A 26,789-nucleotide genomic window follows, 5' to 3' on the forward strand; every position below is an offset into this window, starting at 1 on the left:
GCAGTTTTCATGGGTCTTACAAAATTAGAAAGGTGCGTAATCAGAGGATTAGTTTTGAATTTGGTAAAAAGCTCTCAAGCAAACGGGGAGCAATTTGTAAAGCTAGGCGAATACACATCTGGGAGTTTAAATATCACGTGTGGAGTACCCCAGGGGTCCATATTGGGACCCAAACTGTTCAATTTGTACCTGAGCCAATTTGTATCATAAAGTTGGTATTATTTGCGGATGATACCACTGCCTTTTGTTGTGGGGAAACACACAAGAACTCATTAAAAAGGTTAAGGATGATACCACTGCCTTTTGTTGTGGGGAAACACACAAGAACTCATTAAAAAGGTTAAGGATGAAAAGGTCATATTAAAGTCATGGTTTGATAAAAACAGATTATCCTTGAACTTAAATAAAACTAAAATAATGCTATTTGCAAATAGCAGAAAGGACACGTACGATCAAACACAAATAGACAGAGTGGATATTGAAAGAGTGAAAGAAAATAAAGAATGTCAATCTAAAGAATGTCAAACACTTGCCGACACATTTTGTTTATGGACTGCTTAAAAATATGTTTAGGAAATTTGACCCAAATAATCTAGCATGTCTCTGAATTTGGAAGTCAGCTACAATTTTTGTTTGGGTCAAATTTCCGAAATATATTTTTAAGCAGAAAATAAACAAAACCTTGGGAGTTGGACAGAGAATGGTGGAAGGTTAGATGCTCCCGTCTTATTTTGTGACTACATATTGCAAAGCTAGAGTAGTTAGGCATGTCCGTACAGTCAAGAATGGCTGCTGTGGGGAAGTCTGACTACAAACGGGGGTTCGTTAAATAGGCGAATTCATCTCAATGTCAGTGAAGAACCCACCCAGTAAGCGCTCTTGGTGTTAGGCAAAGCAAACTAAAATTGTTCCAAGTCCCGTCCAAGGGTGGGACATACACTCAAGATTTAAAATCATCATCATTAGCTGATGTCCCAAGCTTTAAGCGCCACCTATTCATTCACTTAGAATCACCTTCATTTTAACATTCCTCAACTAAACTAGACAAAAAGTCATCTCTCATTCTAAAAGGCAGCAGGACTCAAAACATTACTTTTCTGATGGGTCATTTTCAGGTCCGCTGAGGTCAAAAATTAGACCTTTCAGAGTTGCTGATACTATCTTTTCCGGTCCGGGAGGTGGGGGGAAACCTACCACACATTCATTTGGGGCCTGGCAGGACACTGGGCCCCATTTCTCAACTACTGGCCGTTTTCTCAGGTCTGTGGCTGTCGTGAAGTACATTTTTTTCAGTTGCTGAAACTACTTCTCTGTTTCAGGAGCTGAGAGAAACCTAGCACACGTTCATCGGGGACTTGGGGCTGCACCCCAAGTACTTCACCACCGGACGCTACTCACGTGAGGCCTAATCAGACATGTGCAGCCTCCAACCTCTGGTTGACAGGACATTTATATCGCATAGTCACACTTACTCACTTTAATAATCACTTTATTGTTGATTGAACAGGAACAATGAACACAACCATCTTTCCAAACATGCATTACAGCAGATGTGGCTGCAGCTACTTTCCATCTCAAATCCCTCACAATACAATATCAGTGAATGCAATCAATAACAAACCAAACTACAGTAGGGCTGCAACTAATGAGTATTTTAATCACCGATTCAATCGGTCAATTATGTTTTGCAATTAATCGATGGATTTTTAAAAACACATTTTTAATATCCGCCTCTTTCTTCACAAATAGAATATTTGAGCTGACAGAGCCAAAAATCTGGAGCTTGTTGTTTCAATGAATGGAGTAATGGGATAGGCCATAGACGGACACCTCCAGTTAGCGGTCGAGTGCGCAACGTAGCGCAAAGAGGCAAAAATGGCCATCGCTGTTTTCCAAAATCAAAGCCGATATGTGAATACCTTGTTTTGGGTAAAAGACAAAGATGATAGGTCTGCTTTCAAGGATGGCCAAGGACATTCAAAAATATTCACATTTGCGAGGCTGAAATCAGAGGATATTTACATGTTTATACCGTAATAGTTGTCAATTGGGTATTCGCATCGATTCATTCATTGTTGCAGCTCTAAATAAAACTCAAAGTAAAATGCAGTAAAATAGTAAAACACCATCATCTACATCAGAGGTCTCCACACTTTTTTTTTTCTGAGATTTTCATAGCGATTTCAAGCCAAACAACAAACTTTGCGACAACATGAAACAAATGTATGAAAACAGAATTGCATCTTGTAGCTTTCAGATAGTGTGGTCATTTTTGTGATGCTTTTTTCAGCTGGCGAGCTCCACAGCTCCTGGTTGGAGACCCCTGATCTACACCTCAGTCAACAATCGCAAATGAATAATGAATATATATGTGTTGATTACACACCAGAAATATGGTTAAATGTTGACAATGCTGATTTCCCAAGAACAGTTTTCTGACATTTCAAGAGACGTTGTACATGTCAGTGTCAAAAAAGACTGAAATCTGCCATTTCAAAAGATGTTATATGTCAAAAGTATCTAAAAAGACTGAAATCTGCCATATCAAAAGATGTTATATGTCAAAAGTATCCAAAAAGACTGAAATCAAAAATCCCAATGCCGTGGACGTCCCTCAGAATGATTTCTCCCCTGAAAATAAAGACAGGCAATGGAAAATATTATTTCCACGTACTACAATACAACCTGATACCTTAGTAAATATATACTTACAGGTGATTGGTCCAATGGTTAGTGGCTTGATTGGAGGAAACTCTGAGACAGAGCGTCGTGCTCTGCTTGGGCAGGTCTACATGTAGAATACAACAGTTTAATTCCACCTAAGCGCTTCAACAATAATAGACACAGAGCTGTTATTCAACACAATACAGTCTGTGACTTACTGGAATGCAAGAGTTTCTCCTGCGGTCACACAAGCTGAGGCTGCAGTGGACGTAAAAATCTTGGTCGTATTCCTCAGGGATGAACAGGGCAGAGAAACGAGCCTGGAGGGATGAGCCGCTCTCAAACTCAGATACTTGTTGGCGGTCAGTGGGACATCTGATAAATATAAAGTTTATCATCAGCATTCTGCATCTTGGCTTGGGGTATTCACATCTTGCTCCGGAGTATTCTCCCCAACTAAGTAAGCATGGACATACTTGTTGGAGATGAAGGAGTGTCGATCAAGACTGTCAGGGTCTGATGAGTGAGAGCCAAAGCAATCCTCCAAAACAACCACCAAGCTGGGATCTTTCTTGTCCACAGAGACCTCCACATATAATGGTGAAGCCACTGGAAGGACCACCACACCTGCTGGATAATGCTCTTTATAGTCCGAATCCTTGAACAGGAACATGGAGGCTCCCAGTTTGGGACCTGAGCCAACAAAGACACCTTCCACCCTGTGAATAAAAGACACATATACTCATAAAGCAAGTTCTGCTCTCATTATTGTGGTCGTGCATGCAGGGCAACACTCCAACATTCTGTGTAAATGTCACACTTACACTTGCCACTGCGGTGACACCTCCAGGGCTCCAGATTGGAGTGATTGATCACCAAGGTCCTGGAGCTGAACATCCTCTTCATTGAACCTTCAAGCAAACATAAATATTGTACAAATATACCCTATTTTCACCAGAAAAAAAGGACTAGCGCGGATTACAAGGAAAAGTGGGCATCTTCCGCTCCTACTGCAGTAAAAACATTGCAGACAAACACATCCAGCCCAACTACATCACCAACATGGACGACATGCCGCTCAATTTCCACATCCCGTTGAACCACACTGTAGAGAAGAAGAGGACCAGCACGGTAGCGATACACACAACGGGGTCGGCTTTTACTGTTGTGCTTGGTTGCCGTGGTAATGGACAAAAAAAAAAGGAAGACGCTGCCTAAAGAAAAGTTTCCAGCCGGAGTCATCGTTAAGACCAATCAGAAGGGCTGGAAGGACGAGGAGTGACGTGTACGAAAAGAGACCGGATGTTTCCCCTTGCCATCATTCCAAGAGGCTTGACGAAGGAACTCAACACTGAGTTCAAAGGGAAGTTGCGAGCGGCGTGGGAGCGATGGATGACAGCTAGCGAACACAGCTTCACTAAGACTGGGAGGCAGCACCGTGCGAGTTACGCCACAATTTGTGAATGAATTGTGGATGCTTGGGCTAATGTGGATGATGCACTGTTGCACATCATTTCTGAGGAGCAACCAGACTGACTATCAATGACGAGAGGGAACCTGGCGTGTTTGATGGAGAACTCGCCCTGCTGTTCACTTGGGATACAGAAAATGAGGACTTTTATGAGTTTGTGGATAAGGATTGGTAAAAAATAACGTGAGTACATTGTTAAATACTTCAATACAGTACAAGCCAACTCAGTTTTGCTCCCGCTAGCTTTTTAAAAACATACAATAGCATGCATGCTAGCATACTGTATTGTAGCATTGCTGGGAGCACTTTCTGTTCCCCTGCGTGCTTTGCGGTCGTGTTTTGGTGCAAATGCTCTTAAAGTTACATGTTTGAGCTACATAGTTGTTAGTTATTGTTCTGCAAAAATAGCGGTAGTTTCTTGTCTGTTTTTGCGTTGCTGTGTGTGTGTGTGATGTTTGTAGTTGTGCACCATGACTGAGACTGTTGTGTTGAGTGATGACCTTCCTGATTTCGAGTGGGTTGAATGAGAGTTCTGTTCTTAATCTGTCCAATGAAATCAAGCACTATTGCTTCCTCACTGCCTCCTGAGCGCCACACTATGTTTAACGTGCATGCATGCTCATTTTGCCCATGCCTGCGCCCAATAATATGGTGCACCTTATGGTGAAATACAGAAATAGCACCCGGAACTGAGACTGCGCCTTTTAATATGGTGCGTCTTATGGTCGTGAAAATACGGTACTCAGATATATAGAAATGTGAAAAGGTGCACTTAAAACTGCTAAGATGGCAGCAACCTGTGAGGATACAACATCAGGCTACTCAAAATGTTTCTACTCTACTAGAATCATTCCAAATCATCTGACATTGCTAATTGTATCAATGTTTCATTCATTCATGGACTACTCACGGTCTGATGGCTGTGTTCAGTCTGGTTTGTGTGTCCAGGGGATACACGCATGAGAAAGGAATCCTCAGGGGCAGAGAGATGGCATTGTTGGCTGGATAGATGAACAAAGTGTTGGAGTAGATGACATTTGTGCCGCTGAGCTAAAAAACAGAGGAGAAAAAAAAATCGTAATTGATCAGTTACATAATTATTATTAGTTATTACAAGCTATTATGGAACTCTGGAAATATGGAAATATTAAAAATGGAAATATTAACTCCTATTCTAATACGTTGTTATAATGCCTTATCATTTGATGTTATTCCCAATTGGTAAATGGTACATGTTGAATACAGGAAGTGAACAGGAAGTACTTGGTTCTTCCAACTCCTTTTTTGGGCATGTGTCATTGTGAATTGTCAATGTGATGTATTCCAGCGTAACTTGTATACATGTTCAAAATAACACATGACCAAAACAGGAGAAAGGTTGTCATCAATGTACTCAATGCAAATCTTATTGGCCGTGAAATGAAATGTCTCCAGTACGTGTGTCTCTGCTTGTTTTTACCATCAGCGTGTTTCCACAGACACCTTCCTGAGCGTCAACTTCGTACAACATGACACCATCTTGCTCCGTGGCCCGGGAACACTTGTGGTCTGCCAGGTTGCCAATGAGTGGGCTACCAGCGTGGCTTACGCCCACTCGGATTTTGTCAGAGCCACAATGAAGGTGACTTAAAGATGAATCATCCAATTCTAAACAACAAAATATGGAAATATACGACAGTCACCTTCACAAATAGTATACATGACATGGATCATACTGTAGACTTTATTAGGAGGTGACCAGCCTTGTCACATCACATGGGTCCACACTAAACATTTCAGTGCCTTCAACTTCTTCGTTCTTACCTTGACAAACCGGAATGCAAGAGGAACTCCTGCGGTCACACAGGCTGACGATGCAGTGGAGGTAAACATCTCTGTCTTTACCCTGAAGACGGAAGAACTGGGTGGAGAAACGAGCCTGGTGGGACGAGCCGCTCTTCAACTCAGATATGCGTTGGCTGTCAGCGGGACATCTAGTAAAAACGTTTATTATCAGCATTCTCCATCTTGCCTCGGAATTCACCCCAACTAAGCAAACTAAGCATAGACATACTTGCTGGAGATGAGGGAGTATCGATCAAGACTGTCAGGGTCTGAGGAGTGAGAGGCGAAGCAGTCCTCCAAAACAACCACCAAGCTGGGATCTTTCTTGTCCACAGAGACCTCCACATATAATGGTGAGCCCACTGGAAGGACCACCACACCTGCTGGATAAGGCTTCTTATAGTCCGATTCCTTGAACAGGAGCATGGAGGCTCCCAGTTTGGGACCTGAGCCAACAAAGCCACCTTCCTTCCTGTCAGTACAAGGCACATATATCATAAAGCAAGTTGTCATTATGATGGGCCTGCTTGCAGAGCAATGCTGTAACATTCTGTGTAAATGCAACACTTGTACTTGCCAGTATGGTGAGGCCACCTTGACAGCTCCGTATTGTTGTGATGGATCATAAAGGACCTCGGGCTGACCAACCGTTTCATTGGACCTTCACACAAAGCAGACACCTCCTTTCAGTGTCAAAATATAAATATTGTACAAACATATAGAAATGAAAATGACATAACTTGTACGTCATTCCTACTATCATTCAGAATCACATTGCTACTTGTATCAATATCCCGTTCGTTAATACTCTACTACTCACTGCGGTTTGATGGCTGCGTTCAGTCTGGTGTGCGTGTCCAGGGGATACACGCATGAGAAATTTAGTGTCAGGGGAAGAAAGGAAGGTCCGCTTGCAGGATAGATGAATAAAGTGTTGGAGTAGATGACATGTGTGCTCTTGATCTGGAAATCACATGAGAAGATTTCATCAAGCACAGCCTTTTATCGATGATTTATGTGAAGAGCTGTATGGAGGACATAATGGCACAAAATCAAATCAATGAATAAATCTTTGGTTTGGTTTGGTTTAGTTTATTTGAACATGAAGGTTCCAATGGAATACATCTCATGAATCATCCTTTCACAGTTCCACATGTCCAAAAGGAGTAGGAAGAAGCAAAGCTTATTTAATCCTACCCCCCCCCCCCATCCATTCCACACCTAGTACAGTACATATTATTCACTTCCTGCATTCCATCTCAAATTTACTATAATAATCAGAATAATAATACATAATAAATAAAAGTAAGAAGACCAATATATATACTGTATACTGTATTTAAAATAAATATAAATTTAACAAAAACAAAACTTAAAACATAAAAACAAGCGTGACAGAACAATCATTGTGACGATCAAGACTCTTCTGCTTGTATTTAGCAAACACCAACTGCTTGTATTGTTTGTGAATGTGCTCATCTCTGTACTTTGTTTGAGTTCCTTACTTAATCCGGTCCATCATTTCATTCCACACACGAAAATTTTGTGGATTTCAGCCTTGTTCTTGCGTATAAATGTTTTAAGTTAAATTTTCCTGTAAGATCATATTTCTTTTTTGCAGTACAGTGAGTGAGTGAAGATTGCTTTTGTAATTATTTCCCCATATCTCCACACAATACATTAAATATGGTAACACTAAGGAACAGTACAGAGTGTGGAGTCATTTATGATCAAGAACAAAGTTTGCTTTATTCAATATTGAAGTATTTCTCGCCACCTTTTGTTGCATATTTTTAATATGAGATTTCCAACTCATTTTTATGTCTATTATGATCCCCAGGAATTTATATTCTTTCACTCTTTCAATATCCACTGTGTCTATTTCTATTTGGTCGTACGTGTCCCTTCTGCTATTTCCAAATAGCATTATTTTAGTTTTACTTAAGTTCAAGGATAATCTGTTTTTATCAAACCATGACTTTAATATGACCTTGTCATCCTTGACCTTTTTAATGAGTTCTTGTGTGCTTTCTCCACAACAAAAGGCAGTGGTATCATCCGCAAATAATACCAACTTTAAGTCCTTTGTTACTTTACAAATGTCATTGATGTAGAATTTGAACAGTTTTGAATATGGACCCCTGGGGTACTCCACACGTGGTGTATAAACTCCCAGATGTGTATTCTCCTAGCTTTGCAAATTGCTTCCTGTTTGCTAGGTACCTTTTAACCCAATTCAAAACTAATCCTCTGATTCCGTACCTTTCTAATTTTGATATTAAAATATTGTGATTAATTGTATGGTAAAATATTGTGATTAATTGTATGGAAAGCTTTTGTCAGATCCATGAATCCAGCAGCTGCACATCTTCTGTTGTCTATGGCAGTAGTGATTTCCTCCGTGATTTCCATCAGTGCCATAGAAGTTAAAGTGTTGGCTCTGTAACCATATTGACTGCCTGCTAGTAATTCATTCTTATTAATAAATTTGTCCAACCTGTTATTAAATAGCTTCTCCATAATTTTAGAAAATTGAGGTAACAAGGAAACTGGTGTTTCTAGTGTCTTGCAACAGGACAATGACCCAAAGCACAGTTAAAAACACCCAGGAATGGCTCAGAGGACAACACTGGACTATTCTAAAGTGGCCTTCTATGAGCCCTGACCTTAATCATATTGAGCATCTTTGGAAGGAGCTGAAACATGCCGTCTGGAAAAGGCACCCTTCAAACCTGAGACAACTGGAGTAGTTTGCTCATGAGGAGTGGATCAAAATACCGACTGAGAAGTGCAAAAGTCTCATTGACAGTTACAGGAATCGTTTGATTGCAGTGATTGCCACAAAGGTTGTGCAACAAAATATTAAGTTATGGGGTGCCATCATTTTTGTCCAGGCCTGTTTCATGAGTTTATTTTTTTCAACAATTCTGTTGAAGCATGGTTGAAAAGCAATGTCTGACGTTCATTGGTTAAATTTCATAGAATTTCTATCTATTATTACTTTTTTCGGATTCAAGTTATTTCTGTGACCATTGTGAGTTTTTCTTTCATTGAACGAAGGGTACCAACAATTTTATCCACGTGTGTAGTTTCTTCAACTCATGTATTCATCACAGATAGAAATGATTCATAAAGCCACGTGGGTACTTGGTGGGGGGGTGCTGGGGTGCTTTTGTGGTCATAAAGTGCGGAAATAACTCAATCTCAATAAATTCCTGTCTTTACTGCTGCATGCTCAGGGTCAGCAGATCCCGCTTCCACATACTCTGCAAATTTTAAAATATCGCTCACGACTTGGAGTGTGTTCTCCGACTTCCGAGCTTCAGCCCATTCGACAAGATTTGCGTTAGTCCCGCCCACAGATTTGATGCATGGTTGTGAAAGATAAAATTCATGAAGTTGCACACACACGTACTTAAAATAGCAAAATAATGACATACTTAAATAACTACATTGTAAAATGAACGGGTATTTTCATCAATGACACATTTAATGACAGATTTATTTATTGATTTAATTCATGGCACTTTAGATTTATTGATTGATTTAATTAATTACACATGTCATAAATTCTTTAAAGACATTTATGGATTTCATTAATGACAAATTTGATTATTTAATGACATTTCTTATTAAAGATTTGACACATTTAATATTTTACAGATTTATTTATTGATTTAATGTATTGATCTAATTAATGACACATTTTATACATGATTTAAAGACTTATTTGTTTGATTTTGTCCCTTCTGTCTTCCATAGAGATGAGCAAGGACTTTGGGATCAACAGGAGAAAGGTTCTAATGAATAACAAATGCAAATCTTATTCTTACCTTGGACATGAAATGTCTACAGTACGTGTGTGGCTGCTGCTTTTTACCTTCATTGTGCTTCCACAGGCACCTTCCTGAGCATCAACTTCGTACCACACGACACCATCTTTCTCCATTTTCTGGGAACACTTGCGGTCTGCCAGTTTGCCAGAGAGTGGGTTATAACCAGCGCGTCTTATCCTAGCTGAGTCCATGCCCACTCGGATTTTGTCAGAGTCACAAATCAGGTGACGGAGTGAAGCATCCAATTCTAAAGGAAACATTGTGAGGGCATACAGGACAGTCACCTTCATAAATATGACATTGCTGCAGATCATCACATGGATCATACTGGAGACCAGTGCTTTTCAAGCCACCATCACCCTTCAATGACAAGTGGCGACCCAAAGGGCAAGAATTTTTCAACCAATGGTATACAATAAATTACATTTCAATTTCAATGTAAATAGACTTTGCAAAGGTTAGGATTTGGGGTGCAATGTGCAGTGCAGGTGTTGGTAAACTCTTAAATCCAAGGCCACCGCAACAGTCTACCAAATGTTTTACAAGGCTTCATGATTCCTTCTGCTGAGGATCTGGATGGAGATGCAATTTTCATTTCCAGCAGGACCTGTCCCGTGCCCATGCCGCCAGAAGCATGCCAGCACAGTGCTTGACTGGCCAGCCAACTCGCCGGATCTAAACCTCATATTGAGAATGTATGCAATATTATGAAGAGGAAAATGAGGGGCACCAGACCCAAAACCAAAGAGCTGACAGCAAGCACCAAGGAAATCTGGGCTTCCATAACTCCCAGCCAATGCCACAGGCTTCCGCCTCAATGCCATCGAGGCAGTGATTAAGGCAAAGGGATTCCCAACCAAGTATTGAAGATTGACATTTTTAGTTTTTTCATGTACCATGTTGTAATTGAGCTCCTCACCAGCCGCTTGTATCGGCCATCTTGTACTTTCGGTCGCAACCCAGAGCTCACGGTGAGGGTGGGGAAATAGATCGACCGCTAATTTAAGAGCTTTGCCTTGTGGCTCAGCTCCATCTTCCCCACGACGGCCGATCCACCTGTTGACCTCACGCTCCAAACCTTCCCTGACTCGTGAAACAGCACCCCGAGATACTTTCCTCCCCCTGGGGCAGGACCTCATTCCCAACATTGAAGTGCAGTTTGAATTTGAAGGGCACACACCTTGCAGTGGCACAGCAAGCAAATGGCACAGAGGTCTCTTTGGCAAGACCATGCAACCCACTGAAAACGTCTCCGCTGCTTTACATCCGACTTTACATTTACGCAGACTTTACATGTGGTAGCACAGGTGTTCTTGTCAGGAGGTGACTAACGTTCTTACACCACATGGGTTTCAGTGTCTAACTTCTTTATTCTTACCTTCACAAACCGGAATGCAAGAGGAACTCTTGCGGTTACACAGGCTGAGGCTGCAGTGGAGGTCAACATCGTGGTATTTACCCTGAAGTGGGAAGAAGAGGGTGGAGAAACGCGCCTGGAGGGAGGAGCCGCTCTCAACCAAAGACACTTTGTGGCGGTCAGTGGGACATCTAATAACAACATTTGTCATCAGCGTTCTACATCTTGTCTCCGTATTCACCCCAATTGAGCAAAGACATACTTGTTGTGGATGAGGGCTTCTCGCTCAAGATTGTCAGGGTCTGATGAGGCAAAGCAGTCCTCCAAAACAACCACCAATTTGGGATCTCTCACAGAGACCTCCACATATAATGGAGAGCCCACTGGAAGGACCACCGCACCTGCTGGATAATGCTCCTTATAGTCGGATTCCTTGAACAGGACCATAGAGACTCCCAGTTTGGGACCTGAGCCAACAAAGACACCTTCCATCCTGTAAAAAGACACATGTAACCAAAATTCTTCTCTCATTATGGGCTTGCATGCAAAGCGTGGCCCACCTTATTATGCCCCATACTTATTATGAGCCTCAACAATGTAACCAACAAATGTAACCCCTATACTTGCCAGCGTGGCGGCACCTCCGGGGCTCCGACTTGTTGTGATGGATCACCAAGATCTCGGTGCTGACCAACCTCAGCACCATGGACAAAACTCCTGTTAGTTTCAAAATAAACTTATTTCAAACATACCGAAATGTGAAAGACAAATGGCATAAGCTGTTCAAATACTCAGTGAAAATCATCTGTCCCTTTCATTAAAGGTCTACTCACGGCAGGATTGGTCTGATGGGTGCCTTCAGCCTGGTGTCCGTCTTCAGAGGATACACGCATGACAAAGGAAACTTTAGGGACACAAAGGAAGCTTTGTTTGCTGGATAGATGAATAAAGTGTTGGAGTAGATGACGTGTGTCCCGTTGGTCTGAAAAACAGATGAGAACATTTCATCACATACAGCCTTTCATTGATGATCAGTGGATTTATTTGAAGAGATGAACAAGGACTTTAGTCCAGATGGTTGTTTGTGTCTTGCTTCTTCTTACCTCCATTACATTTCCACAGGTACCCGTCTTTGTGTCAGCTTGGTACCATGTGACACCATCTTGCTCCGTGGCCAGAGAGCACTTGCTGAGTTTCAGGTTGCCATTGAGCGGGTCATAACCAGCGCTTTTTATCTTAGCTGAATCCACGCCCATTTGGATTTTGTCAGAGCCGCAGTTAAGGTGACTTAGGAATGGAGACCCAGATTCTAAAGAAAACATGGCAGCATTAATTCCCTGTCCTCGATGCCAAAATATACAAAATACATGACAACCACCTTCACAAATATATTGCTGCAGATGATGACATTGATCATACTGTAGACCAGGGGTCACCAACCCGTCAATCAAGAGCTACTAGTCCATCTTTGGAAGGTTGCCGGTCGATTGCAAGAATATTACGCTATTACGTCAGTGCCCTCCCCTCCCGGAGATCTACCAACGGGCACACAACAAGTCTGCGTGCACAACAAGTTATTGCACGTTAATATGGCTGAAAATCTGCCTTTACTACCTCAAAATGAAGGCACACATATCTCCACATCCAACAAACTGTTTTGAACTGCGGCTCGTTAGCGCTGACTATTGTAACGCATTGACCAGGCTCTCTCTCTCTCCTCACCACGACTCGCCCACGATACTGAGCCAACAAGCCAAGTTGTAGTTGAGAGCCCAACCCTGACCCAGTTGCACAAAAGCAGGTGACCAAGGTGAGGCTCGGGTAACACTGAATTTTGTGTATCGTTGGTAGATCTTGCGCAGGTTCAAGGCCGAGACCAGGGATCTTGGGCTCAAAAAGGTTGGTGACCACTGCTGTGGACTTTACATTGATTTCAGTGTCTTTCATTCCTACCTTCACAAACCGGAGTGCAAGAGGCACTCCTGCGGTCACACAGGCTGAGGCTGCAGTGGAGGTAAACATCTCGGCCTCTTCCCTGAAGAAGGAAGAACGGGGTAGAGAAACGAACCTGGTGGGATGAGCCGCTCTCGAACACAGACGTGTGTTGGCGGTCAGTGAGACATCTAACAAAAACAAAGTTTATCATCAGCATTCTGCATCTCCACTCCGTATTCACCCCGACTAAGCATGGACATACCTGTTGGAGATGAGGGAGTATCGATCAAGACTGTCACGGTCTGGTGAGTGAGAGGTGGAGCATTCCTCCAAAACAACCACCAAGCTGGGATCTTTCTTGTCCACAGAGACCTCCACATATAATGGTGAGCCCACTGGAAGGACCACCACACCTGCTGGATAAGGCTTCTTATAGTCCGATTCCTTGAACAGGAGCATGGAGGCTCCCAGTTTGGGACCTGAGCCAACAAGGACACCTTCCATCCTGCCAATAAAAGACACATATACTCTCATAAGACAAGTTCTCCTCTCATTATTATGGGCTTGCATGCAAAACGCAGCCCATCTTATTATATCTCATATTTATTATGAGCCTGCTTGCGGAGCAATGCAATACCATTCTGTGTCAATGTAACCCTTATACTTGCCAGCATGGTGGCACATCCGGGGCTCCAGATTTGGGTGATGGCTCGTCATTGACCTGGTGCTGACTGGGCCTTCAAGCAAACAGAACTCTCTTAAATATTGTACAAACATACTCCAACCCTTTGAAATGTGAAAGATGAATGACATCATTGGTTCAACTCAGTGGCAATTACACCATCCAATACTGATAAGATGGCAGCAGCCTGTGATGATACGTCAGGCTACTCTAAATGTTTCTACTTTACTAGAATCATTCTAAAACATCTCACATTGCTAATGGTATCAATACTCACGGCAGGGTCGCGTTGATGGGGACTTTCAGTCTGCTGTGTGTGTCCAGGGGATACACGCATGAGAAAGGAAAGGTCATGGACAGAGAGGAAGAAGTGTTGTTTGCTGGGTAGATGAACAACGTGTTGGAGTAGATGACATGTGTGCCGTTGGTCTGAAAAACAGATGAGAACATTTCATCACATACAGACTTTTATTGTGAAGGGATGTTCAAGGACTTTAGTCGCAAGACTTTAAAAATGGGAGAAAGGTAAACAATTTGTTCCACCCCTGGTTCTCATCGATACTAAATGCAAATCTTATTGTTTGTAGGGCTGTTAATCGAAGCTATTTAATTGACATAATCGCATAATTAATCCCAATGAATCAAAGACGTTTGTGCGTGTGATGTCTGATATTTGCTTTTTTGCAGATATCACACATGTCGACATTGTCCAACTCCCAGTTTTCGATTCCAATATCAACCGATACCAATCTGTGTAACATCAGAATATCTCCTGTCGTGGAAGGACTGGACTTGAATAATTTCATGTTAATTATTATGTATTATTTCTGATGTATCATTGCACTACATATTTGGTGTGATCTGTTGCATATTCATTTTTTTTATTATTTATTCTTGTATTTTACTTTTCTTATCTCATGTCTTGCCTTGGTTGTTTTTTTGCAGAGCTGCTGGAAATGTAAATTCCTCTTGGAGACCATCCATCCATCCAGCCATCCATCCATCCACACACCAATTCACCAACCCACCCATCCATCCCAAACCAACATCTTCTGCGAAGCCAATGCATGCAGCATCAGCAATTACCTTCTGGACGTGGCACAACTCACACACAGCCCACCACGGACTGCCACAGCGAGCAGACTCCCTGCCGCACATGTCCATCATCTCCTGGTGTAAAGTATTAACTACACCAGGCAGATTAGCAGCGTATTCAGCAATGTTGTGGTTTAGGCGCCTTAAGGCATATACCGGCTATATTGGTGTGCGGATATTACAGCTACTGTTACGCTAACTCTAGCGAGAGCTAATTCTATTTGACATGTGCCCCGAAATAGCTGTCCTCTGCTATGCCTGCTTGTAACTAGTAGCTCCTAGCCCAAATTGTAGCTAGCCGTTCAAAGCAAACATTTCCTAGAAAAACACTCATGAGTGGGAACACTCGTATGCCACGGTACCACTGGATAAATCACACAAAAAAATGCCTGCTGTGCACCAGCAACTTCTCTCTTGTTCCCGGCGACGTACTTTGTGACAACCCGACTCTCAGCGACACAAACAACTTTGGTCTTGTCAGAGGACATCTGCCAGGGCTGTGAAGCTAAACTTAGCATTGAAAATACCCTTTTCTTTGCCCATTTCACCTCAATATTTTTTACCGCTTCTCGCTCCACATGAGCTGCCAAGCTGCCACGTTTCCTCAAAATACGGTGTGTGCCGAGGCTCCAACAGGAAGTGCGCATGTTAATCGCGAGTCACAAAGATTTGTGCCGTAAAGTAAAGTAAACTACCATTAACGTGTTGACTTTGACAGCCATATTTGCCTTGGACGTGAAATAAAATGTCTCCAGTACGCATGTGTCTGCTTCTCTTTACCTTCATTGTGTTTCCACAGGCACCTTCCTGAGCATCAACTTTGTACCACACGACACCATCGTGCTTCGTGGCCTGGGAACACTTGAGGGCTTCCAGGTGGCCACTGAGCGGGTTATGACCAGTGCTTCTCAGGCCAGCGGAATCCACGCCCACTTGGATTTTGTCAGAGCCACAATTAAGGTGAGTGAGTGAACGATCCAATTCTAAACAAAAGATTAAGGGGCAAATATGAAGATACATGACAAATATGCATGACAAATATCATTGCTGAACATCATGACATTGATCATAGAGTAGACTTTACATCTGGGAGCATGGCTGCTCTTATCAGGAGGTGATGAACATTCTTACACCACCTGCTGTAGGTCCACACTGAAGATTTCTTTCTTCATGCTTACCTTCACAATCCGGAGTGCAAGAGGAACTCCTGCGGTCACACAGGCTGAGGCTGCAGTGGAGGTAAACATCTTGGTATTGCGGCCAAAAACGGAAGAAGAGGGTGGAGAAACGAGCCTGGAGGGATGAGCTGCTCTCAGTGGGACATCTGACAAAACAAAGTTTATCATCAGCATTCTGCATCGTGTCTTGGAGTATTCTTCAACTAAGCATAGACATACCTGTTGGAGATGACGGAGTATCGCTCAAGACTGTCACGGTCTGGTGAGTGAGAGACAAAGCAGTCCTCCAAAACAACCACCAAGCTGGGATCTTTCTTGTCCACAGAGACCTCCACATATAATGGTGAGCCCACTGGAAGGACCACCACACCTGCTGGATAAGGCTTCTTATAGTCCGATTCCTTGAACAGGAGCATGGAGGCTCCCAGTTTGGGACCCGAGCCAACAAAAACACCTTCCATCCTGTAAATCAAATACACATAAACAAGAAACGTTTTACACGTTACTTTTTGAGCCCTGACAGGTTTTGAATTTTAAACTTAGGTGTTCACACTTTCTGACCTTAAGCTTAAGTTTATGTGTTGTGTTAACGTCAGGCTGGTCATGATGCATTCACTTCACCAAGTTGCATTTTAAAACAAAAGGGGACTGCTTTTCATTGGGGATGGATAATAAGCGCAATTTGAAGGCAATTTGCTATGTGATTGGACTAAAAATGTTTGACCGTCTTCTTATATGGGCCTGCTCACGGAACATTGTGTGTACATATAACCCTGATACTTGCCAGCGTGGTAGCACCCCCGGGGCTTTGTCTTGGTGTGATGGACCATCAGGGACCTGGTGCTGAGCATCCTCTTCATCAGGCCTTCAAGCAAACAGACCTCCTCTCAGTATGAAACTCCAGTATAAATATTGTACAAACATACTCCAATATGAAACGTGAAAGTACTTAATAGTAGTTACACAACACAATACTGATGCCCATCCTGTGAGGATACAACGTCAGGCTATTTAAAATGTTTCTACTTCACTAGAATCATTCTAAATCATCTCGCATTGCTAATTGTATCGATACTCACGCCGGGATCGCTCTGATGGGTGAGTTCAGTCTGCTGTGTGTGTCCAGGGGATACACGCATGAGAAAGGGAAGCCCATGGGCAGAGAGAAAGGAGTATTGATGGCTGGGTCGATGAACAACGTGTTGGAGTAGATGACATGTGTGCCGTTGGTCTGAAAAACAGATGAGAACATTTCATCACATACAGCCTTTTATTGTGAAGAGATGATCAAGGACTTTAGTCCAGATGTGTGTCTGCTTTTTACCTTCATTTGGTTTCCACAGGCACCTTCATGAGCGTCAGCTTTGTACCACACGACACTGTATTGCTCTACGGCCTGGGAACACATGCGGTCTGCCAGTTTGCCAACGCGTGGGTTATAACCAGCGCGTCTTGTGCTAGCTGAATCCACACCCACTGTGATTTTGTCAGGGTCACAAATAATGTGACCGAGGAATGGAGGATCCAATTCTAAAGAAAACATTATGGGGACAGCCATTTCATTTCCTGTGTGTTATATGCCACAATATGAAAATACAAATATCACATTGCTGTAGATCACGACATGGATCATCCTGTAGACTGTACATGTGGTAGCATGGGGGCTCACAGCAGGAGGCAACCAACGTTGTTAGACCACATGGGTCCAGACTAAAGATTTCAGTGTCTTTCATTTTACCTTCACAAACCGGAGTGCAAGAGGAACTCTTGTGGTCACACAGGATGAAGCTGCAGTGGAGGTAAACATCTTGGTATTCTCCCTGAAGAGCGAAGGGCAGGGTGGAGAACCGAGCCTGGTGGGATGAGCCACTCTTAAACTCAAACACTTGTTGGCGGTCAGTGGGACATCTGATAAAAACAAAGTTTATCATCAGCATTCTGCATCATGTCTTAGAGTATTCCCCGACTAAGCATAGACATACCTGTTGGAGATGACGGAGTATCGATCAAGACTGTCACGGTCTGGTGAGTGAGAGACAAAGCATTCCTCCAAAACAACCACCGAGCTGGGATCTTTCTTGTCCACAGAGACCTCCACATATAATGGTGAGCCCACTGGAAGGACCACCACACCTGCTGGATAAGGCTTCTTGTAGTCCGATTCCTTGAACAGGAGCATGGAGGCTCCCAGTTTGGGACCTGAGCCAACAAGGACACCTTCCTTCCTGTCAATAAAAGACACATATACTCTCATAAGACAAGTTCTCCTCTCATTATTATGGGCTTGCATGCAAAGTGCAGCACGGTGCATGTTGGCCAACACAGTAACAGTCAGGAGATCGGGAAGACCTGGGTTGGATTCTTCCTTGGGCATTTCTGTGTGGAGTTTGCATGTTCTCCCCATGTGTGGGGGGGTTTTCTGGGTACTCCGGTTTCCTCCCACATTCCAAAAACATGCATGTTAGCTTCATTGGAGACTCTAAATGGTCCATAGGTATGAATGTGAGTGTTTGTCTATATGTGCCTTGCCATAGGCTGGACACAAGTCAGGGTGTACCCCGCCTGTCACCCCAAGTCAGTTGGGATAGGCTCCAGCCTGCCCCCGCGACCCTAATGAGGAGAAGCAGCATAGAAAATGTGTTTGTTCCACAGTGGAAGAAGATGTGAGCTTCGTCACACACACAAGAATGGACAGGCGACAGTGCGCAGGGAGATTTTTTTGAGGGACCAATTGGGGGACCAAGTGGCTGTTGCTGTGGGGTGAGGATGTCACACAACTTCATGTCAAAAAATCCATACGATCCCTTCAAAGGTGCCATCTGAGCAGTGCTCTAACATTCTGTGTCAATGTAACCCTTCTACTTGCCAGTATGGTGGTGGCACCTCCAGGACTCCAGATTGGAGTGATGGATCATCCTGGTGCTGATTAACCTCTCCATCGGCCCTTCAAGCAAACAGAACTCCGTCACTTTCAAAATAAAATATAAATATTGTACACACAACACTCCGTCAATGTAAAAGATACATTTTTTGTTGAAATAAATAGTAATTCCACAATACAAAGCTGATCTAAGATGGCAGCAACCTGTGAGGATACGTCAGGCTACTCTAAATGTTTCTACTTCACTAGAATCATTCTAAATCATCCCTCATTGCTAATTGTATCAATACTCACCGCAGGATCGCTGTGATGGGTGAGTTCAGTCTGGTGTGTGTGTCCAGGGGATACACGCATGAGAAAGGAAACTTCATGGGTTGGGAGACATCTTGGTTTGGATAGATGAACAACGTGTTGGAGTAGATGACATGTGTGCCGTTGGTCTGAAAAACACATGAGAAAGTGAGATGATGATCAAACTTTAGTCCAGATGATTCAGGAGAAAGGTTGTCATCAATACTAAATGCAAATCTTCTTGTTTGCCTTGGACATGAAATGAAATGTCTACAGTACGTGTGTGCCTGCTTCTTTTTACCTGCTCTTTGTTTCCACAGGTACCCGTCTGAGCGTCAGTTTCGTAGAACACGTCACCATTTTCTTCCTTTCTCTGCGAACACTTGCGGTCTTCCAGGTGGCCATTGTACGGGTTATAACCAGCGACACTTAAGTTAGCTGAATTCACGCCCACCCAGATTTTGTCAGATCCACAAGTGATGTGACTGAGGAATGGAGGATCCAATTCTAAAGAAAACATTACAGGGACATTTTTTTTCATTTTCTGTGCATAATATGGAAATACACGACAGTCACCTTCACAAATATCACTTTGATGTAGATCACGACATGGATCACACTGTAGACCAGGGGTCAGGAACCTTTTTGGCTAAGACACTGGGATTTCTGCAACGTTTACTTGCCAGAGGCAGACATCTAAGAGTCATGTGTGGCTCCTGAGCCATAGCTTCCTGACCCCTGCCGTAGGTTTTACATGTAGTAGCACGGGTGTTCTTATCAGGAGGTGACTAACATTCTGACACCACATGGGCTCACATTAAACATTGTCAGGTTTTCTGCTGCATATTTGATCGTGAAACATTCTTTGAATGGAACATACCTGCACAGTAGGCCAGACTACAGTCCCCTGGTTTGACCAGTTTGTAGACGTAGTAGTGAGAGCACTTCTTCACATGGATGTTGGTCGTGAACCAGGAGCCATCACTATCCAAGGAACCAAACGGTGTGCGAGCTACAATTTCATTCCGTTGTGTGGGATGAGGGCCATTCAGCCAGAGTGGTACATAGGTTCCACACATGTTTGGCTGTACGCATCTCTCAGGAATACGTGCACTCTTGCCCCCCAGGAGCAGACGATACCAGCCCTTCCACTCAGCATTTCGGTCACATTCTACGTTGTTCCCACGTGAAGTAAACTGTGTGTCTCGCCAGTGGTCATCCAGGGGGGTGTAGATCTCACAAGGGTCGGCACAACTCGTCTTCCCACCACGTTCAATGCAGTCCATGTCTGGGGGGCACACGATGCTACCACACTTGGACTGGTACGCTGGTGAAGAAAAGACATCACCTTTCACTGCATGCAGCTGCTAGTTTGCATTTCTTTTTTATTCAGTCAAAGGAAGGCGTGAAAAAGACTCCCTGACTCTGACATGCACTGCCTTCACTCATACTGATTTTGCAGATTAGAAAGCTAATTTACAGTGGAACCTCGGTTAGCGCACGCTTGTTGTGTCAGCCTGTTTTTTGGTTTATGTTCACGTTTCACGCCAGAATGTTGCCTACATTTTTCAGGTGTCTTGGATGGATGCTAAAAAAAAGTAATAATTCAAGGATGTATTGATCATAACCTGATACCTGAAATCTTTGCAGCGGTGATCAGCAGGAGGAGGAACAGGAGCGCCCCTCCAGGGGTCGCCATCTCGGTGCAAACGCAGCGTTCTACTGAAAGACAAGGCGTGATCAGACACATTTTACAAGAACTGAGCAGGAGGGAGTCCAGGAGTTGGTGACCATGTTTCACGTGAAGAGAGTGAGATCACTGATACACTTGAACGCTTGATGATAGCACACAATAACTCAGCAAACACAAACACATCGATACGCCATCAATAAACACTGCAGCACACGTGCACGTTACGGCAACTTTGCCACTTTGATATGTTGGAAAGAATGCAAGAAAAAAAGTGCATTTCAGCTTTGTCATACAGGTGAAAAGATCTGGCATTGGCTGGCCTCTTGGGCAAAGTCAGCTGGGGTAGGCTCCAGCATATTCTCGTAAAATTACAATGACAATTTTTTCAATTACCGAAATATTTTGATTTTATCCTCATAAAATTTGTTTTTTTCCATTGCTCCTGACTTTGTTCTTAATTTTCCAACTATTTCAACTGTTATTCCAAGAACATTTTGACTGTTTTGTAAATCAAACTTTTTCCACAACTTGATTTATCATAAATTACAACTTTATTCATTGTTTTCTTTCTTATAGTACAACCTTAAAAGTTGTCTTCACTTTGACATGTGTAATATTTTATTATTATAACGTTGGCCAATACAGGAACAGCCTGGAGATCGGGAAGACCTGGGTTCGATTCTCCCCTGGGCATTTCTGTGTGGAGTTTGCATGTTCTCCCCGTGTGCGCGTGGGTTTTCTCCGGGTACTCCGGCTTCCTCCCACATTCCCAAAAACATGCAGGTGAGGTTAATCGGCGACTCTAAATTGTCCATAGGTATGAATGTGAGTGTGAATGGTTGTTTGTCTATATGTGCCCTGCGATTGGCTGGCGACCAGTCCAGGGTGTACCCCGCCTGTCGCCCGAAGTCAGCTGGGATAGGCTCCAGCATGCCCCCGCGACCCTAATGAGGATGAAGCGGTATAGAAAATGGATGGATGGATGGATGGATGGATTTTATTTTGGATTTTAACATCTGTCATGCTTTCAGCTACTAAAATGATGTTATTTTCCTCATCTACAAGGCTATTCTCATTGAAACGTTTCCTTGTCAGATGAACAAGGAACGTCCCCCGCTTTGGAGGAATTTCATCAACATTCCCGGGACAAAACATGAGGTACTTTTAGCACATCAACGCTGGAAGTCAAAGTGTTAATACAGTATCTGACCTCGTCAGAACTGGAAAACGATTTCTGAAAACACTAAAATTATTTTGGAAAATCAGTCATTTTACATATTGAGACAAACAAAGCCAACAACGTAAGCTAACCAGAAAAGTCAATATTTTCATTTTATTAGCGTAAAGAGGATCTATTACAGAAAAAGGCATATTTTTTAAAAGTGGTCATGTTATGTGAAACACGTGGAATAAAAAAGTTGTTTTTGCCAAAATCCTGCAAGAAAAAAATGTACAAGTTGAAATAGTTGGAAAATGTACAAAACCCCCAGCAGAATCTTCATAACATGAGTTTATTCCTGGTAAATCTACTTTTTCTTCGTTGAAAATGAAATATGAAGAAGAAAAGGGCATATTCCCTTTTATTCTTCATATTTTCATTTTATTCTCACAACTTTTCAGCTGCTGTTTTTGTCTTGTCATTTTTCTTCTCGTAATATTATGACTTGAATTTTCCAAAAACTTTATTTTCTTGTTTGTCATGATGACTTTTTGACAATGTCTTTGTCCCGTTTCCATTTTAGGCCCTTGAAAAGATGTTATCCTTGCACGTTATTCTCTTAAAATGACAACTTTTCTGGGAGTACAACTATTTTCGATCAGTCTGCAACACGAAGCGTTTTATTGTCAACTGGATGTATGTTTGAAATGAATGGAATCATAACCACAGACAATATTTGGACATAACTGCTATTTTTTTCCATTCTTGCAGTTGTATTCTTGTTAGATTCTATTTTTAGAAATGGCCACACTTTGGACAGCCCTGCTTGACGCCTGCTACAGTGTCTCTCCCCCCCCCTCGAGTCCCGTAATATATAACTTTTTGCCCACCCTAAATACTAAAGACAACTTTATTTTTTTTTGTTTGTCATCGTTTAAAAGATTTGTTCTTTCATATTTCAAAACCCATGCTAGTAAAATGAGATTATTTTTCCTCATCGTTTTGCGTCGTTGTTCTCCTAAATTCTATTTTTAGAAAGTGCTGCACTTTGGACAGCCCTGCTTCGGAGGCATTCTATCAATGTTGCTCGGAAAAAACTAGCAAAGATGATGCATCACGTGACGCCTGCTTGAGTGTCACACAGTATTATATTTCATACCATATATGATCAAACGATGGTATGTTTTATCCACCAACAACACAGGAACATACAGATATTAGGCCCTCCAACAACACGTGATGTGGGAAACGACCGCTGTCGCTCACTCGTGAGTCGCACATGCGCAACAAGTGGCTGCACGGGAACGGGCCGACATCATGACGCCCAACACGTTCAAACGGCCTCCACGCGCACACGCACACACGCAGTGGCGGTTCTGGCTCGATTTGATTGACGCCCTGGGGTGGAACGATGCTATGGGGAACACCCCCACCCCCCAGACAAATTCACCTGACTACTTTTCTTTACAAAAAAAATAAACTATTAAGTTACACATTGTGGACGTTAGGTTTGGTCAAGTCTGAGCAGAATGGGGGCGCGCTGCGAGTGTACCGCCTGTAGAGGGCGCCCATCTGCCACACATAGGAAATGAAGTGACCACAAATACATGAGATTCTTTCTTTACACTTCGCGGGCCCCCAAAACACCACCACCCTGGGCAATATTGCCCATGTGGGCCACAGACAGAACCGCCACTGTGCACGCGCACGCACACACACACACCGCAGAGCAGCTTTACAAACTTAGGAATTGTAATATAAAGCGGCTAAGTGCAAAAAGAGAACGAGGAGTGTTTAATATGATGAAACAACAGCCAGTACATTCATAATCCATGTCCCTGCCAAAGCATTCTATTTATTAGTCATAAAAATACGCCTTGAAGGTAGTGACGGCGTATCCATGATGTCACGTGCCACGTGCATAGCAACACCAGCGTGCCAAAAGTATGGCTACGAATCGAGGCGTGAAAAAGTCACTTCCATATCATATATTACATACATACAAGCTTTTCTGCTGCAAACCCCCGCCCCCCCAAGAAACACCCCCCACGTAGCGCCGACGACACAACAACACAGAGTAAGTAGTATTCCACTACTTGTCACGTGACGTTTACACTCTGTACCTACTTGTTCTACGTATATATTTGATAAGTTCATAGACAGCACATATTGGATTCCTTTCACCTTTATGATGATTCATGACGATTCATGATTGTGTACAAATCAGGTCGTTTGTGCTTCATCGACAATATGATGACCCTTCACAGCTTCAGTAAACACACCACCACCACCAATATTCATACTATCTTTACAATAATCATATTCATGTGTGTGTGTGTGTGTGTGCGCGCGGGACAGACCACGCACAAGCGCAGACAGGGAGCGGGGGCCACACCCCAGCAGGCCCACAGCTATCCCCTCCCCGAGGATGGAGACTCCACCCCCACACCGACTGCCAGCCCCCACAGAGCTCAGTACAGGGTACAGGGAGGGAGAGAGAAAGAGGAAAACCACTCCCGACCCCTCCCAGGTAGGAGACACGCCCCCCTCACGTCACAGACCCAGAGAGACAAAGATAATGAAGACTGAATGAAAACTGAATAAACGAATGATTTGAGAAGAAATGAAAAGACTGTCCAACACTACAGCCTGTTTTAGTGACGTCAAATGAATCCTTTTTTGAAGGAATTCTCTTGGAGATGAGGAAAGTATCCATCTAGCTATTTATCTATCTTCACTGGTCATCATGTGTTCACTTCACTTGAATGTGGAAGCTACCGTTTCAAACACTACTTCCCACTGCGGATGGACCATATGAAGCTACCCACAACAGCCTGTCAGCTGGGTGGTCTTCTCATGGAGCTGGACTAAGATGTTTCATTACGGCTTCAAAGGCACCTGTGCTTGTCAGCTTTCCCTCCTTTCCTCTCCCACCCAGCACTCTTGTCCCGGGCCCCTCATTTATGCAATGTAGCTTGAATAAATGTGGGTGAATGAATTTGGTGTCTGTGTAGCTCAGTTGCTAACGCTTCCAATCCCACTTTTTCTTTCTCAGTCTTCAAACATGAAGTGAGCCCCAAATGGCGTAAAAAAGCACAGTCTTTGGTTGCTTTGTCAATATGTTGCGGTCCTACCAATAACTCCATAGCTAACAGTGATGGAAGCTGAGAACGCTGGTAAACAAGTAGAAAGACAACAACTTACTTGTTTCTGCAGAGGTGTGTTTGTGCTGCTCATCCCAAGAAGAAGAAGAAGAAAGTGTGCACGGATGTCGGGTGGAGCGGAGCTGATGACTTCCTGGTGCTGACCTCATGGTCACATGCCTGCTAGCGCTCAGGTCGGTCGGTAACATTGTTGACATCTTCCCCCGCGCCCACGCTGTCTTATCTCAAACTTCATGGCCTCAAAGCATGTTTCAAGCATAGCCCTTCTCACCTGCAGCTTGGGGGGAAGAGCGCCTTACGTCACATCACTTGGTTTGAAAGCCTTTTCAAAGGTATAGCGTTCCCTTGTTTGTCGCGGGGATCATCCATCCATCCATCTTCGATGCTGCTTACCCTCACTGGGTCACGGGTGTGCTGGAGCCTAAGAGGCGAGGTCCACCCTGGACAGGTTGCCACTCAATGGCAGGGCACATGGAGAACAAGCATTCACTCTCACGTTCATACCGATGGACAGTTTAGAGTACCCGGACAAAACTCACACGCACGGGCAGAACATGCAAGCTCCACACGGAGATGCTCAACGGAGATTCGAAGCATATAAGCAATACGTTTCACTTATTTCACAATAAGTGAAATCCGCGAAGCAGCCAACTTCATATATTTTTGAGTTGAACATGCATGAAGGTTCCAAAGGAATACATCTCATGAATCATCCTTTCACACTTCCACATGTCCAAAAGGAGTAGGAAGAAGCAAAGCTTATTTAATCCTACCCCCCCCATTCCACATCTTGTGCAGTACATATTATTCACTGCATTCAATGGAATATTTTTCATAATCATAATAGTCAGTGTAATAATCCATCCATCCGTTTTCTATACCGCTTCTCCTCTTTAGGGTCGCGGGTCATGCTGGAGCCTATCCCGGCTGACTTCGGGCGACAGGCGGGGTACAACTTGATGCATGATTTTATCAGGTTGAAATGTACTAAATCAGCACATTTTAATATGTGTGATTGTAAAAATGAAGGGTTTGTATGTTCTCTATACTCGGCATTATGAATGATCCTCACCCATCTTTTTTACAGTACAGTGAGTGAGTGAAGATTGCTTTTATTTTGTAATGATTGCCCCGTATCGCCACATAAGTACGATATGGTAGATATGGATATGCTTATATTTTTGATATGAGATTTTCAACTCATTTTTTCGTCTATTATGATCCCCAGAAATGCATTTTCTTTCACTTTTTCAATATCCACTCCATCTATTTCTATTTGGTCGTACGTGTCCTTTCTGCTATTTCCAAATAGCATTATTTTAGTTTTACTTAAGTTGAAGGATAATCTGTTTCTGTCAAACCATGACCTTAATATGACCTTTTCATCCTTGACCTTTTTAATGAGTTCTTGTGTGCTTTCCCCACAGCAAAAGGCAGTGGTATCATCCGCAAATAATACCAACTTTAAGTCCTTTGTTACTTTGAACAGTTTTGGTCCCAATATGGACCCCTGGGGTACTCCACACGTGGTGTATAAACTCCCAGATGTGTATTCTCCT

At 43.1% G+C, this 26,789-nt stretch overlaps 1 protein-coding gene across 3 annotated transcripts; it reads right to left on the bottom strand.

Annotated features, from left to right (window-relative positions):
• Window positions 1-1,472: 1,472 nt before the first annotated feature.
• On the bottom strand, window positions 1,473-25,394 carry LOC129181784 (uncharacterized). Of its 3 annotated transcripts, none has more exons than XM_054777401.1 (35): window positions 25,271-25,394; window positions 20,850-20,933; window positions 20,095-20,541; window positions 19,516-19,721; window positions 19,218-19,363; window positions 18,909-18,986; window positions 18,025-18,267; window positions 17,781-17,950; window positions 17,367-17,572; window positions 17,122-17,273; window positions 16,827-16,907; window positions 16,262-16,504; window positions 16,043-16,188; window positions 15,645-15,847; window positions 14,047-14,198; window positions 13,756-13,824; window positions 13,350-13,592; window positions 13,106-13,275; window positions 12,256-12,461; window positions 11,986-12,134; window positions 11,780-11,869; window positions 11,415-11,645; window positions 11,174-11,343; window positions 9,840-10,042; window positions 6,780-6,922; window positions 6,537-6,620; window positions 6,189-6,431; window positions 5,939-6,108; window positions 5,595-5,782; window positions 5,046-5,185; window positions 3,489-3,575; window positions 3,141-3,383; window positions 2,883-3,039; window positions 2,713-2,788; window positions 1,473-2,631 (listed from the first exon to the last, which is right to left on the bottom strand). In XM_054777401.1, exons 1-35 carry the CDS (start codon window positions 25,377-25,379, stop codon window positions 2,615-2,617), a joined length of 5,745 nt encoding a protein of 1,914 aa, XP_054633376.1. In that variant the 5' UTR covers window positions 25,380-25,394; the 3' UTR covers window positions 1,473-2,614. The 3 variants fall into 3 exon arrangements, with proteins under 3 accessions (XP_054633376.1, XP_054633375.1, XP_054633377.1); XM_054777400.1 differs by having other exon boundaries at window positions 20,850-20,936; XM_054777402.1 differs by lacking the exons at window positions 16,262-16,504; window positions 16,827-16,907; window positions 17,122-17,273; window positions 17,367-17,572; window positions 17,781-17,950 and having other exon boundaries at window positions 20,850-20,936.
• Window positions 25,395-26,789: the final 1,395 nt, after the last annotated feature.

Source organism: Dunckerocampus dactyliophorus, chromosome 5 (assembly GCF_027744805.1).
Source record: "Dunckerocampus dactyliophorus isolate RoL2022-P2 chromosome 5, RoL_Ddac_1.1, whole genome shotgun sequence".
Taxonomy (NCBI): domain Eukaryota; kingdom Metazoa; phylum Chordata; class Actinopteri; order Syngnathiformes; family Syngnathidae; genus Dunckerocampus; species Dunckerocampus dactyliophorus.

Bases quoted from the DNA above. Each gene is read 5' to 3' on its own strand.
- LOC129181784 (XM_054777400.1), bottom strand. From the start codon at position 25,379: ATGAGGTCAGCACCAGGAAGTCATCAGCTCCGCTCCACCCGACATCCG. The intron at 6,621-6,779 runs GTGAGTAGTAGA...CTTTGTGTGAAG, and splicing joins AACGCAGCCATCAAACCGCA to GTCCAATGAAACGGTTGGTC. The intron at 2,789-2,882 runs GTAAGTCACAGA...TTCTACATGTAG, and splicing joins GGAGAAACTCTTGCATTCCA to ACCTGCCCAAGCAGAGCACG.